This window comes from Rhodamnia argentea, chromosome 4 (assembly GCF_020921035.1).
Source record: "Rhodamnia argentea isolate NSW1041297 chromosome 4, ASM2092103v1, whole genome shotgun sequence".
NCBI classification, from domain to species: Eukaryota; Viridiplantae; Streptophyta; class Magnoliopsida; order Myrtales; family Myrtaceae; genus Rhodamnia; species Rhodamnia argentea.
The window spans coordinates 28674229-28687592 of NC_063153.1; the positions used below are offsets into that span (position 1 = coordinate 28674229).

Genomic DNA, 13364 nt, shown 5'->3' on the forward strand with positions numbered 1-13364 from the left:
CTGGGGAAAGAGACGGTGCGAACGACTTTCAAGCCTGACCTGGAGGAGGAGACCACCACGGTGGCCGTGTTGAGGCTTAAGGATGTGGATCTTGTCGGCTGAGGATTTTCGGGACAAGGTCGTAGTTGTCGGAGCGATGGACCATGGCAAGGGATCGCATTCCTTGCGTGTGTGTGTGTCTCTATATATATAATGCTTTGAACTTATTCACGTTCTATAATTATTAAAATTATCACAAACTCGTGAACTTAACCCTACTTATTTATATTTAGTTTGTCCGTGTTATCCCTTCATAACATTTGCAAATTTTTTTTTTAAATTTTCATTAGTTTTAACTACAGGAAAAGAGGAGACTTACTTCAGGTAGCCTCAGGAATTTTGATTAGTCATAAATACAACTTGTTAGACTTATTAAGAAGTCATGGTTTCAATCGGAGTAATGCATTAATCACTAATCATATGACAAATTAAAGTAAGAACATGAATCACCTAATGTTCAACCCCAAATCAAAAGCTTTTGGTATGGCTAAACCAAGAACGTAGTTCACTTTTGTTGGCACTTGAATTTTCGCCCACATGTCTAATTAGATAAAGACTCGAGATTTGGGATCTCTGATTGCAACATGGCCCGTTTCTTGGCAAAATATAGTCGTTTTGGTGTCTAGAGTTCCATTTGCATGTAAGGCTATGAGCATTCCATTTCATTTGTAATTAGGTGTCGATTTCGTAATAAATCAAGGGACGACTTTAAGTTGACATTGTGGGTTTGGGCTTAACACACACACACACACACACACACACACACACACACACACACATATATATATATATATATATATATATTAGGGAACTTTCGCGACACATTCATTCCGAAGACTGATTGATTTTGGAATTTAGACTTTAGAAAAATTTGTGGGCAAAGCCATGTGAGGTCAACGAGGACATAGAGCTGAAATGTAGAAAAGAAACCGCGTTGGAGACTACTAAAGTCCGTTGTCAGTGTCCAGGGCACTTCCTAAAAGTGATGTGGTTGACCAGGGGGGAAAGACCAAGAAGAAGCCGTCTCATGCTGCCATTACCATAGGAGGATGTAATGTCCTTGCTTGCACTAGAAATCACGCGGCTGACCAATTACATAGTGTTCTATAGATTCACATGGCACTGCTGATCTTTGGTGAATAAAAATAGCTTTCATCGTAAAATGCTTGTGAAAATTTCATAGACTTCTTCAAATCATTCTGATGAGCACAAACTACGTTACTTAAGATAAAAGTGTAGAACCAATCGTATTTCGCTCCTCATGAAAGAAAAGATAGACAACCAGCCTTTTCAAAGAAGCACGAGAAGCATATGTAGTAGTATAGTACGCCATGTTCAAGTGACTTGGTGTATATATAAATTTTGTTTTCACATTCTCCTCTATCTTCGTGCTCAAGTAGCGGACTTGGATCGGGACTTGTTGCAGCACAGTGCCGTTGACCTCCTGAAGTCAACGAAGAAAATGGGATGAGAGGTGTTGTGCCAGGGTGGTGAAGTGGAGAGCCAGAGCCAACGTGCGCATTGGAATTTGCTATCACTGGATAAGAAGTGACGCCGCGATGAACAACCTGTGGCGAAGGATCGGCAAAAGGAAGAGCAGCAGCAGTAAATCGTCGTCGGACAAAAATGCGACTCAGAACAAGCTGGTGTTGTTGGGGAACCCGGCAAAGAGGTTCGATTGGGAGGATGTTAAGAGGGCCAATTGGGAGGTGTTGGGGGAAGGGACGGTCGGGACGACTTACAAGGTTGATCTGGAGGACGGGACCACCACGGTGGTCGTGAAGAGGCTCAAGGATGTTGTCTTGTCGGCCGAGGATTTCCAGGACGCGGTCGAAGCTTTGGGAGCGATGGACCACGAGAACCTGCTCCCTCTGAGGGGCTACTACTACAGCAAAGACGAGAAGTTGCTCTTGTACGATTACATGCCCCTGGGAAGCTTGTCGGACCAATTGCATTTTGAATACGATGAATGGCGACGGCCTTCCCTGAGCTGGGAAGTCAGGCTTTCGATTGCCCTCGGAGCTGCCCGGGCCATCGAGCACCTGCACGCCCAACGTCGTCCCAATGACCACCACGGGAACATCAAGTCATCCAACGTCCTCCTCACGCCGTCCTACGAGCCCCGGGTCTCCGATTGCGGCCTTGCCCTCCTCACAAGGTCTTCCCTGTCGGGTGGGCCCCACCCAGCAATGGCGGATGTGTACGGCTTCGGGGTGTTTCTTCTGGAGCTCCTGACCGGGAAGCGGCACACCCAGCCCCGCCTATGGGAGGAATGTGTAGATCTTCCTGCGTGGGTCCAGTCAGTTGCTCGTGAGGAGGGGACTGCTCAAGTTCTTGATGTGGAGCTGGCCACGAGACATGACGACGTCGTCCAGGGGCTGATTGAGCTCTTGGACGTGGCGATGAGATGTGTATCCTCTAATCCGTATGGGCGCCCTTGGATGTCTGACGTACGGAAAAAGATCGAGTATGTTTTGAGGAACAAGCTGGTGTTGTTGGGGAACCCCATGAATAAGTTCAATTTGGAGGATGTTTTGAGGGCCAGTAAGCAGGAATTGGGGAAAGGGACATTTGGGACGACTTACAAGGCTGATCTCAAGGATCGCACAACCACAGTGATCTTGAAGATGCTCAAGAATGTGGTCTTGTCGGCTGAGGATTTCCGGGACAAGGTTGAAGCTATCAGTGTGATGGACCATGAGAACCTGCTCCCTCTGAGAGGCTACTTCTACAGCAAGGACATGAAGTTCCTCTTGTACGATTGCATTCCCTTGGGAAGCTTGTTGGACCGATTGCATCCATGTAGTCGATGGAAAGGAACTGCCCTGAGCTGGGAAGTCAGGCTTTCGATTGCACTTGGAGTTGCCCGGGCCATTGAGCACCTGCACGCTCAGGATAACCAGCACGGGAACATCAGCTCGTCCAAAGTACTCCTCATGCCATCCTACGAGGTCCGGGTCTCCGGCTACGGCCTCACCCTCCTCACAATGCCTGTCTCGGAGGGCAAGGCCGAACTGAGGATGGCGGATGTGTATGGCTTCGGGGAGTTGCTTCTGGAGCTCCTGATCGGGAAGCAGCGCACCCGAGTTCTCCTCAAGGAGCAAGGTCAAGGTCTAGATCTTCCTAGGTGGATCCAGGACGTTCTTCGAGATGAGAGGTTTGCTGATGTTTTCGATGTGGAGCTCATGAGGTACCAGCACATTGAGGGGGGGCTGGTTAAGCTGTTGGAGATGGCGATCAGTTGTGTATCCCCGAATTTGTATGAGCGCCCTCGGATGTCTGAAGTGAGGAGCAAGATTGAGCAATTGTGTAGTCCTGGGGGACAGCGAGATGGGGACTCACAGCCTGACAAGGTCAGGGAAGTGACCAAGGACACATCATCTTCTCTTAGTCCCAGTTCACAGGTAGACAGGGACTTGCAGCTCAACCAATTCAGCCAAGTGAACAATGAGATACATCCTCGGTGAGTTGATTTAGCAACGTAAGATCAATGTCAAAGAGAGGAGTAGAAACATATCAGTTTTTGCATTTCTCACGCAATTAAAAACGGTAACAAGTTTTAGGGTCATTGATCACTTGTGTAGTAGGAAGAACTACTATGGTCACCTACCTACTACTAATCTTCATGCAATAAGAGAAGGCTCCACCCAAAATAAATGAATCAATTACACAAAGCAACCCGTAGCCCAAAGTTACGTGTAACAATCCACAAAAAAGGAATTTGTCAATCGTCTTGGATACATCCAACTTTGATGACTTCTGTTCTTGATGTGGGTGCTACTCTAGCTCTTTCAAGATGCTTGACTTGAAGAAATTTGATTTAATCTTGGTGAACGATGGCTTTACCCAGTAGATACTTTTGGCAGGAAACCACCAGATGGGGTTCTGGAAGTTTCTGAAAGAGTTTATGGTAAGTTTTTTAAATGTTCTATATTGGTGTCTTGATAATTTGGAAGTTTCACATTGGCAGGGTACCATATTCTACCTACTTTATTTTGCTTTAGTTTCTGGATTCATTGAGCTAGTATTAATGGCCTCTACTTTTTGTGTTCTATGATTTACCGTCTCTTGGGACTAAGGTACTTCAACAATAGGAGAATTAACAGGAAGGCTCTTTGGTTTGGCAAGAAACAGTTTAGTTAATGATATGCTTCTGCTAAAGCATTCGTGGCATACTGTTACCATAGTAATTTTGCAGAAGCATTTAATTTTTTTTGTTGGTGTGAAATGGGGCTCTAGGGCCACAAAATCAAGGATTGCTTTCATAGTCTAGGATAAGCAACGACCTGTTTCCTGCAGAAGCAGAGTAATATCTGACTGGAGGTCTACTGAGCTGAACTAATTGCCTCCTAACAACAAACGGTGATTAGCAAGTCACCTTGCATAAGCATTACCTACCTAACTAATGGCCTCCTGTCGCTTTTCATTAACTTTGTCTGCCAATCATGAGGAGTAGAAAGAAGTATTCTTCGATCGAGCTAATTGGCTACGAGCACTTTCTGTAATTGCTTCCTTGTTAATCACAAAGGCTCTTGCGGGTGCTACTGTCTAGTCATAAGTGCATATTTCACCATCCCCAAATGAACTTGCCGGTGAAAAGTCATAAGCATTCAATAGGTTTATTATCTGCAGAAGATTCTCATGAGGTGCTTATCCTTCAAGTTCAGGGCATCATTTCATTAGTTGATTCATACTTCTCTGGAAATATCAATCACGCTGCACCTCTATGGGAATGATTTGCAGTACATGGGTTTCCTACTTTGCAAGAACCTTTCTAGTCACTCGTTTCTGGAAGTTTATGAGGTTAACCGGTTTAGTTTCTAAACAACTTTTGACAGCATATCAAGTCATCATACGCGATTCGGAAGCTATCTTGCATGAGTACTTCATTTTACCTCAAGAAGTCAATTCATAGTCTATTAAGTTTATGCTGAGCTCAAAGGAAGGACACACTTGATGATAGGAGTCCTGTTAGCTTCATCCATATTTGTTTGGAAATCTATGCACTAAATGATTTACATATGTGGATGTGTATGCAGTGTTTGAATACTGTCTTACCACGGATTGGTCCTTTTTCGACCAAATTTCCACGGACTGGTTGAAGGATGACGAATATGAGTTTCACATGAGAGGCATAGTTGCAAAACTCCAAGACCAGTTTCCTGCTGCCTCTTTCATGGTGCTCAATTTTGGGAGCAAGAAAACCAAAGCCAAATGGCTAAAGTGTTGTCTGAATATGATATAACTGTCATGGAACTCCCTCAAAATTATGGAGGTTGCCCTATACCGAGAGTGGAGATTATCCACTACTTCTTGAGATCTGCCGATGAATGGTTGTCATCTGATACGAAAAAGAACATGCTGTTGATGCATTGCAAAAGGGGTGCGTGGCCGGTTTTGGCGTTCATGTTGGCTTCTCTTTTGTTATTCAGGAAGAAGCAGGTTGGGGAGCAGAAAACACTCGACATGATTTACAAGAAAGCACCATGTGAACTCTTGCTGCTGACATCGACACTGAATCCGTTGCCTTCCGAGCTGAGATACCTCCACTATGTTTCCACATGGAAAGCTGGTTCGGATTGGCCTCCACCAGCTAAAGCACTTGTGATAAAAAGTGTTAAACTAAGTTCAGTTCCTCAATTGGATGCTGAAGGGGGATGGCGTCCTATTGTTAAGATAATAGGACGGGACACCTTTATGGTTGCTGATCAAACTCCCAAAGTTCTGTACTCAACACCAAGAAGGAATGGATACATGAGGCATTACAAACAGGTAATTTTTTATTTTGTAGGCAATTTGTATAAACTCAAATTATTTACGAAATGTTATTGCATATGTTTGCCAGGTACGATTCCATTTGCTCTCCTGTGTATTGGTTGGCTTCTAGTACTAAACTTTTTCACATTATACGGTTGTAAAACCTTGCTGGACTTGTGGATAGGAGCTGCAGGCAGTTACAGTTATCTTAGAATTGTGACTGTCTTAGTAACAAAGTGCTTACTTTGTAAATCTGTTAAACTGTTAAATCAATCTGCAAAAGCTCATTGTTGCACTGTTTTACGTATCACGTTCTGTAAAAATAGGAAGCATGCCGCATTTGAGATCTTGCCTAAGTTCCTCTTTGCAAGATAATGCATTCGATCTAATAATCTGATATGTAGTCAATGTAACTCCAGAATATGACCACAGTGCGACGACTAGAGAGTCATTTTGATTCTTAGACATCATACATGCTTACGTCCAGTCTAGTCAGAAGGATGAGTTTCACTCTATTATTTTTCTTCTTTAGACGCTGCATTCTCTTGTTTTGCTTTTCTGGCAATAGTGTTTTCCTCTCTGAGGAATACAATAAGATGTATGAAATTAAATTTTCCCTCTCGAGCACCAATTTTATCTCACATGCCTCATCCATCAGTCCATTTTGATCAGTGAGTTCACCCATGCATCCTGGATGCTTAAGCGAAAAATATAGATCTCATGTTAGTTCACTATTTTAATTGTTCATATATTTAAGTGCAGGAAGGTGGCGACACGGTTACATTGGACGTCCATTGTTATGTTCAAGGCGATATTGTATTCGAGTATATGAGTTTGGATACTGATCTTCAACATGGAGAATCAATGTTTCGTGCAATGTTTAATACTGCCTTCATATCGGATAGTGTTCTGAAGCTTGAGTTGGAGGGTGTGGATGTCCTGTGGGATCGCCAGGATCAATGTCCTAAGGAATTTATGGCAGAGGTACTGGTTAGATGTCAAACTAACCATCTGTTATTTGACTTTTTATTTTATTTTTAAAACCTGAGAGAGCAGTTCGTGATTCTTATCTGTGTTGAGCAGATTGTTTTCTCGCAAGTGAATGCTGCTACTTTGCCCGCAATGGTTGATTTTGCCAGTGGTGAGGAGGAAAAGGAGAACCGAATACAGAAAAGCATGACAAAGATTCCACCTGAGGCGCTGCCTCCAAAAGGGCGAGCTGTCCACTCTATAACACTATCTTATGATGCTAATACAAGTGCTGACGAGAATGAAGTTCCAGAACTGCCAGTACAGTCCAATATTAAGTCCACATTGACTTTGCCACCAATGCCACATTTGCTGTCAGAAAGTTCGGTTCATTCAGCTCCTGGGGGAACTTTTGGAAGTTTTGAATCAGCCACAAAATCACCGTACACTTCACCAAGTTTCGAGTTGGATCAAAAATATGGCACGACTGTGGAAGGGAATGGTCAGTCATTCTCACCGTCCGATCTCACAGGTTCATTTTCTACTTCCTCTGTACAATCCCAGACATCCTTATTGGCTTTCACATCGTGATTTCATAGTCCCGGTGTCATGATTGGATAGTTATCTGCCAGCCTTTCATTAGCCCCAAGCCAAAGGAACTCTAACTTCGACAGTGCCACCATAAATTTGCAATCGAAGATGCATAGCAGATGGCTGTAATGCCAACTTATATTGAACAGGATAAAAAAGGTCCCGTTTGATCCCCTTCATTGTGTCCTTTCTCCGACCTTGCTTGTTTCAGGAACTTTTTCATCATCCATTGTGAATAATTCACCTCAAGCTTCTTGTATTCCTCCCCCTCCTCCTCCTCCTCTTCCTTTTTTGGCTAATAGTACCATGTAATGCTTCTGTAGTAACTACCAAAAAATTTCCTTCTCTATTTTCATTTAATTAGATGAATAAAAAATCACGTTGGACTCAAAATTTCACAAGTTGTAACTATGTCCTGCAGGGATAGGCTTCATATCTCCACGATCTGTAACTATGAGGAAATTTCTGTTGAATGAAATCAAATTCCTTAAAGTTGCCTTGCATTCTGCAATTGCCTGGATTCTCTTCATGGCCATTATTGCTTGACATTTTTCATAAAACAGGTGATAGCACAGAATCTGTGTGGGGGGAAGAAATAGCAGCTGTGACAGAATCAAACGTTGGGGTGACTTCTGTCAGTGACTCAGCATCTTCGTCGGCTGTCAATAGTGGCAGTGTGGAAGCTACTGCTTCTGGTGTCTCCGGCTCAGCGCAATTCCCTGATATGATGCTGCCAAAACAGGAAAAACTATACCAGCAGAATGGCTCACCATCATCAGCCTCCATGTCTTCTGGATATGACTACGATGTCTTCCTGAGTTTCAGAGGGCCAGATACTCGCTCAGGCATTACAGATTTCCTCCATACCAGCTTGTTAGCTGCTGGAATTCACACATTTAAAGATGATGAAGAGCTCCGAGTCGGAGAGGAGTTTGGTCCTGAGTTGCTCAAAGCGGTCAGCCAATCAAAAGTTGCAATTCCCATCCTTTCTAAGGGCTATGCCTCTAGTAAATGGTGTCTTAATGAGTTGGTCCAAATGATGGAGTGTAGTATAACCCGGAGACAGAAGGTTATGCCCATTTTTTATGACGTTAGTCCAGCGGAGGTCCGTCATCAAATTGGGTCTTATGAAGGAGCCTTTCTTTCGCACGAGGATAAATTTGGTGCGAACGTCAGTAAATGGAAAGCTGCTCTCGACCACATTGCCAATCTAAACGGATGGGACAATTCGAAGAAGAACAGGTATGTATGTTGTTTTCTGGGTTAGCATTCGGCGCAATAACATAATATTACCATGTTCTTCTAATTATGTTTTCCCTTTCCCTTCCATAACATTAGAGGTGAAGGAGAACTGGTAGACGAGATTGTCCAGGAGGTTATAAAAGAGTTGAAAACAGCTTAACTACTGGTGACTGATTGCTTGGTAGGAGTCGAAAATCATGTGAAGGAAATCGATACCATGATGTGTGGCGATTCAGAGGATATAAGAATTCTCGGAATCCATGGTATGGGGGGTGTAGGAAAGACTACTCTTGCCAAAATCATCTACAACCGGCTGTCACATCATTTTGAAGCTTGTTGCTTCCTTTCTAACATCAGGGGAACTTCAGAGCAAAAGGGCATCGAAGGTTTGCAGAATCAGCTAATCTCTAACATTCTCAAAAAGCAGTGGTCAAACATTAGCAATGTTGAGGAGGGAAAGAAGATAATAAAAGAAAGGTTATGCGGCAAAAAGGTTCTGGTGCTACTTGATGATGTTGATCAAATGACTCATTGGGATGCACTAATAGGAAAACCTGCATGGTTCGGTTTAGGAAGTAAGATTATCATAACTAGTAGAAATAGAGACATTATTGATGTTCCTAAGGTTTGGCATCCATATGAGCTTATGGGCCTGAATTTCAACCAATCTCTTCAACTTTTTTGCAAACATGCTTTTGGAAGAGATTACCCTTCGGACGACTATGTTGCTTTCTCCACAGAAGTGGTCAAAAGTACCGGAGGTCTTCCTCTTGCTCTTGAGGCTATAGGTAAACTACTTCTATGCCGAAGCAAAGATGTTTGGGATGTGATGCTGAAGAAGTTGAAAGAAGTTCCTCTCAACGAAGTAAAACGGAAGTTGAAAATAAGTTATGATGCATTGGATGATTGGCAAAAGCATATCTTTCTTGATATAGCCTGCCTTTTCACTGGATTTGATCATAGGATAGTGCTCCACTCTTGGAAAGATTCCAATCTCTATCCAGAGGAAGGTCTTGAGGTCCTTCAGAAAATGTCTTTGATAAAAATCGGCGAGGACAATAAGCTATGGATGCATGATCAGTTAAGAGGCCTTGGTAGAGACATTGTTCGTCGAGAATGTGATAAGGAACGGAAAAAGAAGACACAATTGTGGAACCATGCGGAAGGTTTGGGCACGGTGATGGAAACAAAGGTAAATTTGCAGTTCAATTACTTTAACCCCATCAAGCTGACAAATTTCCTGCCTTTTCACTGTGTTTGTTTGATCAATAATATTTAAGGGAAGATATTTTTTTTTATCTCATGATTACTGTTGTAGCTTGTGTTTTGTTCATATTAATGATTAGATTCAAGTTCGGTAAGACGATTATACATGTTCAATACAATACACTTGCCCTTTTGTTTTACTGTCGCAGGGAACAAAAAAAAGTGAAGCTCTTTGCCGAAAATTTGACCCTCAGTTGCTCTGCTGTTTTGCGAACGAAGAAGTTGGGAGGCTATCATATCTAAGATGCCCTGAAGTGAGGGTTTTTCAGGATAACAGGCCTTCGAATGACAGATCACATGGAAATTCGACATGTTTGATGATGAGTAGGATAGGCATTTGTGTTTGTCAGTTAGGTAGACCGTTTTTTTTGCCGTCCCTTCAATAGTGACAATAAACAGACATAGAATGTACACATTATATCTAAACAAGAGTTTCATTAGATCATCCTCTCGTCGTGAAATAATTGGAGTTTTACCGAGTACAATAGACCAACATCAAGGGCTCTTGTCAACATGTCAATGTTCGTTGTGCGCACCTGATGTCGTATCTTCCGAAAAGCTATTACACTAAAGGCAGACGGTAAAGAAGGACAAAATAACGTATCATAGTACTATAGTAGGCCAACTAAGAGTGAAAGGCACAACAAGTTCTCATGCTCTAAAACCCCTAATATGAATGTTAATACGTGACAATTCCTTACTATTTTGTGACCCTAATGTGAATGATATTATCTAGCTTCACGGAAGAAAACCTGTGTGGGATGACCACATCAAGTAGTAGTCTTCACGACAGCAATCGACCAGAGTATACCTGTTATTACAGAAGATGCGCTGATCAGATAGGACTCTAGAATGGTGCTCATCAATTCCAGGAAGTGTCATATATTGCGAGTCATACTTAAGGTAGTGGAGAAAAGATGAGACTTACTTCATGTAGCCTCAGGACTTTTGATTAGTCATGAATCCCAACTTGTTAGACTCATAAGAAGTCAGTCATATGACAAATCAAAGTAAGAACAAGAATCCCCCAGTTCCAATTCCTATTGCCCTTGCTATAGCACCTCTCTTCGCTAACAATTAGACAAAGTTTCCTATAATAGGACGTCCTACACCACTTTTTTCAGTTAGTCATACGAAAACTAATCAAATACAGAGTAAAAAACCATCTCAAAGACATTCCATTTTATGACAACCACCGATGGCACCGACACTGATCAATATAAGAACATATTACATGGTCACATGGCCCTTGCGCATGAGGGCCCTCTCTCCTTCAACCGTGGCGATGGCGAACACCCACTGCCAGCTTTACATAAACTTGATACAATCAGAGAAACAATTTGGAAAAGGAAAAAAAAAAAACTAGAGAATTCGATTCTCCTTCTTGACGATTTTATAAAAGTCTACGTTAAGACACGTTCGAGAACTCAGGACGACATATCTGAAAAATATGTGTGTGCTTGCTATGCTCATCAATTCCAATTCTTTGTTATTCCATGCAAAACCAAAAGTAAACAATCATTGGTTTTCCATGACTCTGATTTTCTCTGCTGTGATGCGCTTTATTAATGGCATGGGATACTAGCTGCAATCTAGGCTCCATGACTCTGATTCTCTCTAATTTTGCCTTCATCCTTTTGGTTGCATGTCTAGTAACACAAAAGTAGCATAGGCTGCTGCGTTTTTAGTTTCACGAAAAATGAATATTTCAGAAAACATTTTCTCTATCACATTCCTCCTGTGTCTTCCCGCCAAATCATGTTTTTGCCCCTGGGAGACGTTGACCTCCGTGTGATAAACCGAGAAAATGGAATGAGCAAATGACGAGAAGAACCAAACCAAAAAAGAGGGGAAGAAAAATGAACACGGCTGTTGTGCTTGGGTGGTGAAGCCAGAGCCAAACCAAACGAGTGCCAGTTTGCATTCATTGCATAACAAGTGACACTGATGAACAACCTGTGGCGAAGGATCCGCAACAGGAAGAGCAGCAGTAAATCGTCGTTGGACGAATATGCAACCCCAGAACAAGCCGCAAGAGCCTGAGCTGGCAAGGAACGAGCTGGTGTTGCTGTGGAACCCTGCGAAGAGGTTCGATTTGGAGGATGTTTTGAGGGCCAGTAAGTGGATATTGGGGAAAGGGACATTTGTGGCAACTTACAAGGTTGACCTGGAGGATGGGATAACCTCGGTGATCTTGAAGAGGCTCGAGGATGTGGTCTTGTCGGCCGAGGATTTTCGGGACGAGGTCGAAGCCTTGGGAGCGATGGACCACGAGAACCTGCTCCCTCAGAGAGGCTACTTCTACAGCAAGGACATGAAGTTGCTCTTGTACGATTACATGCCCATGGGAAACTTGTCAAGCCGATTGCATCCTTGCAGACGATGGAAAGGAACTGTTGGATATTTCAGCAGTTTTGAAATATCTTTAAAAATCATTTGATAAAAATTATGAACGTTGTGATTAGCCATCATTATTTCCAAATGTAAGTTTTTTAACAGTGTTATAATGGTTTTCTAACAGCCATATAACGGCCATTTAATGGTCTTGTAATATTTAATTTTGTCTTCATGAAACTTTCAACGGTCATTTTCTTTAATAGTTACTAATTGATCTCTGACGCTTTCTTAACAGCTCTATCTTTTGTTTTGCATATAAATTAGAGTGCAAACCACAATTATCGAGTTGGGCACATAGGATTTTCGGCAAGCAAATCGGAGTTGACACTTAAGTAATCGTTTTAAAACTTTTGGCATTAAAGTGGGTGTCGTACACAACTTATGGCACTTATAGTGTACTTCTTCCCATTATAGCCCATGTTCAACAATTCATTGATGCAAGTATCAATTTAAATTTGTGCTAAATAAAACGCTCACAAAGTGGAACAGTACAGAAATTTCTTTGTTGGAGAAGCAAATGATATTAGAGGATTATAAATACTATCCATCATCATAAAAAAAAAATTATATTAACAGCTTTAGGAATAATGAATATTAAGAATACAAAAACCAACTAATAGAAAACCAATTGAAAAAAAGTTAACCATAATTGCAAAATGTCTATAGGACTGACATAATAGTATTTAGGGAAATTAAGTTGCATAGTTGTGCAAACAATAAATAAATGCGACTAAAACTCTTAAAATTTAAAACCCTACTGTCGTCACCTCAAATTTTGCCTCAATTTTCATAAAATCAGTTTGACCCAGAGTTGACCAAGAGTTGATAGTTGATGGGCGAGATACAAAGCATAAAACATAATATTTTATAGATTTAACTGAATATTTTATTAGTCTTCGACCATACATATTATTAGTCTCTCATCTAGGCTTCCTCTCAATGATTTCTTCAATCGAATGTGGCTCATAAACTAATTCGATCTTTCATGTACATATTCAATTAGAAATTTGGGCTTGGCATGTGTTTGGACCTGGGCTTCGAAAGCCTGAAAAGCCCAGTCCAACTCATAATATATTTTAGAAACACATTTTAATTTAAAAAAA

The 13364-nt window shown here is 41.9% G+C and overlaps 3 protein-coding genes across 3 annotated transcripts in view; all 3 read left to right on the plus strand.

Annotated features, from left to right (window-relative positions):
- LOC125314928 overlaps nucleotides 1-13364 on the plus strand; it is a 93252-nt gene that overhangs the window by 31737 nt on the left and 48151 nt on the right. The window lies entirely within an intron of this gene.
- LOC125312561 lies at nucleotides 1887-9646 on the plus strand. Its single transcript, XM_048278125.1, has 5 exons — nucleotides 1887-3372; nucleotides 3415-3502; nucleotides 3906-3949; nucleotides 7920-8598; nucleotides 8695-9646. The coding sequence occupies exons 1-5, from the start codon at nucleotides 1887-1889 to the stop codon at nucleotides 8756-8758; spliced, it is 2361 nt and encodes a 786-aa protein (XP_048134082.1). The 3' UTR covers nucleotides 8759-9646.
- On the plus strand, nucleotides 8816-10340 carry LOC115732260 (disease resistance protein L6-like). Its single transcript, XM_048278350.1, has 2 exons — nucleotides 8816-9790; nucleotides 10014-10340. Exons 1-2 carry the CDS (start codon nucleotides 8816-8818, stop codon nucleotides 10248-10250), a joined length of 1212 nt encoding a protein of 403 aa, XP_048134307.1. The 3' UTR covers nucleotides 10251-10340.

Bases quoted from the DNA above. Each gene is read 5' to 3' on its own strand.
- LOC125312561 (XM_048278125.1), top strand. From the start codon at position 1,887: ATGGACCACGAGAACCTGCTCCCTCTGAGGGGCTACTACTACAGCAAA. The intron at 3,503-3,905 runs GTGAGTTGATTT...TACTTTTGGCAG, and splicing joins AACAATGAGATACATCCTCG to GAAACCACCAGATGGGGTTC. The intron at 8,599-8,694 runs GTATGTATGTTG...CCATAACATTAG, and splicing joins GACAATTCGAAGAAGAACAG to AGGTGAAGGAGAACTGGTAG.
- LOC115732260 (XM_048278350.1), top strand. From the start codon at position 8,816: ATGATGTGTGGCGATTCAGAGGATATAAGAATTCTCGGAATCCATGGT. The intron at 9,791-10,013 runs GTAAATTTGCAG...TTACTGTCGCAG, and splicing joins GCACGGTGATGGAAACAAAG to GGAACAAAAAAAAGTGAAGC.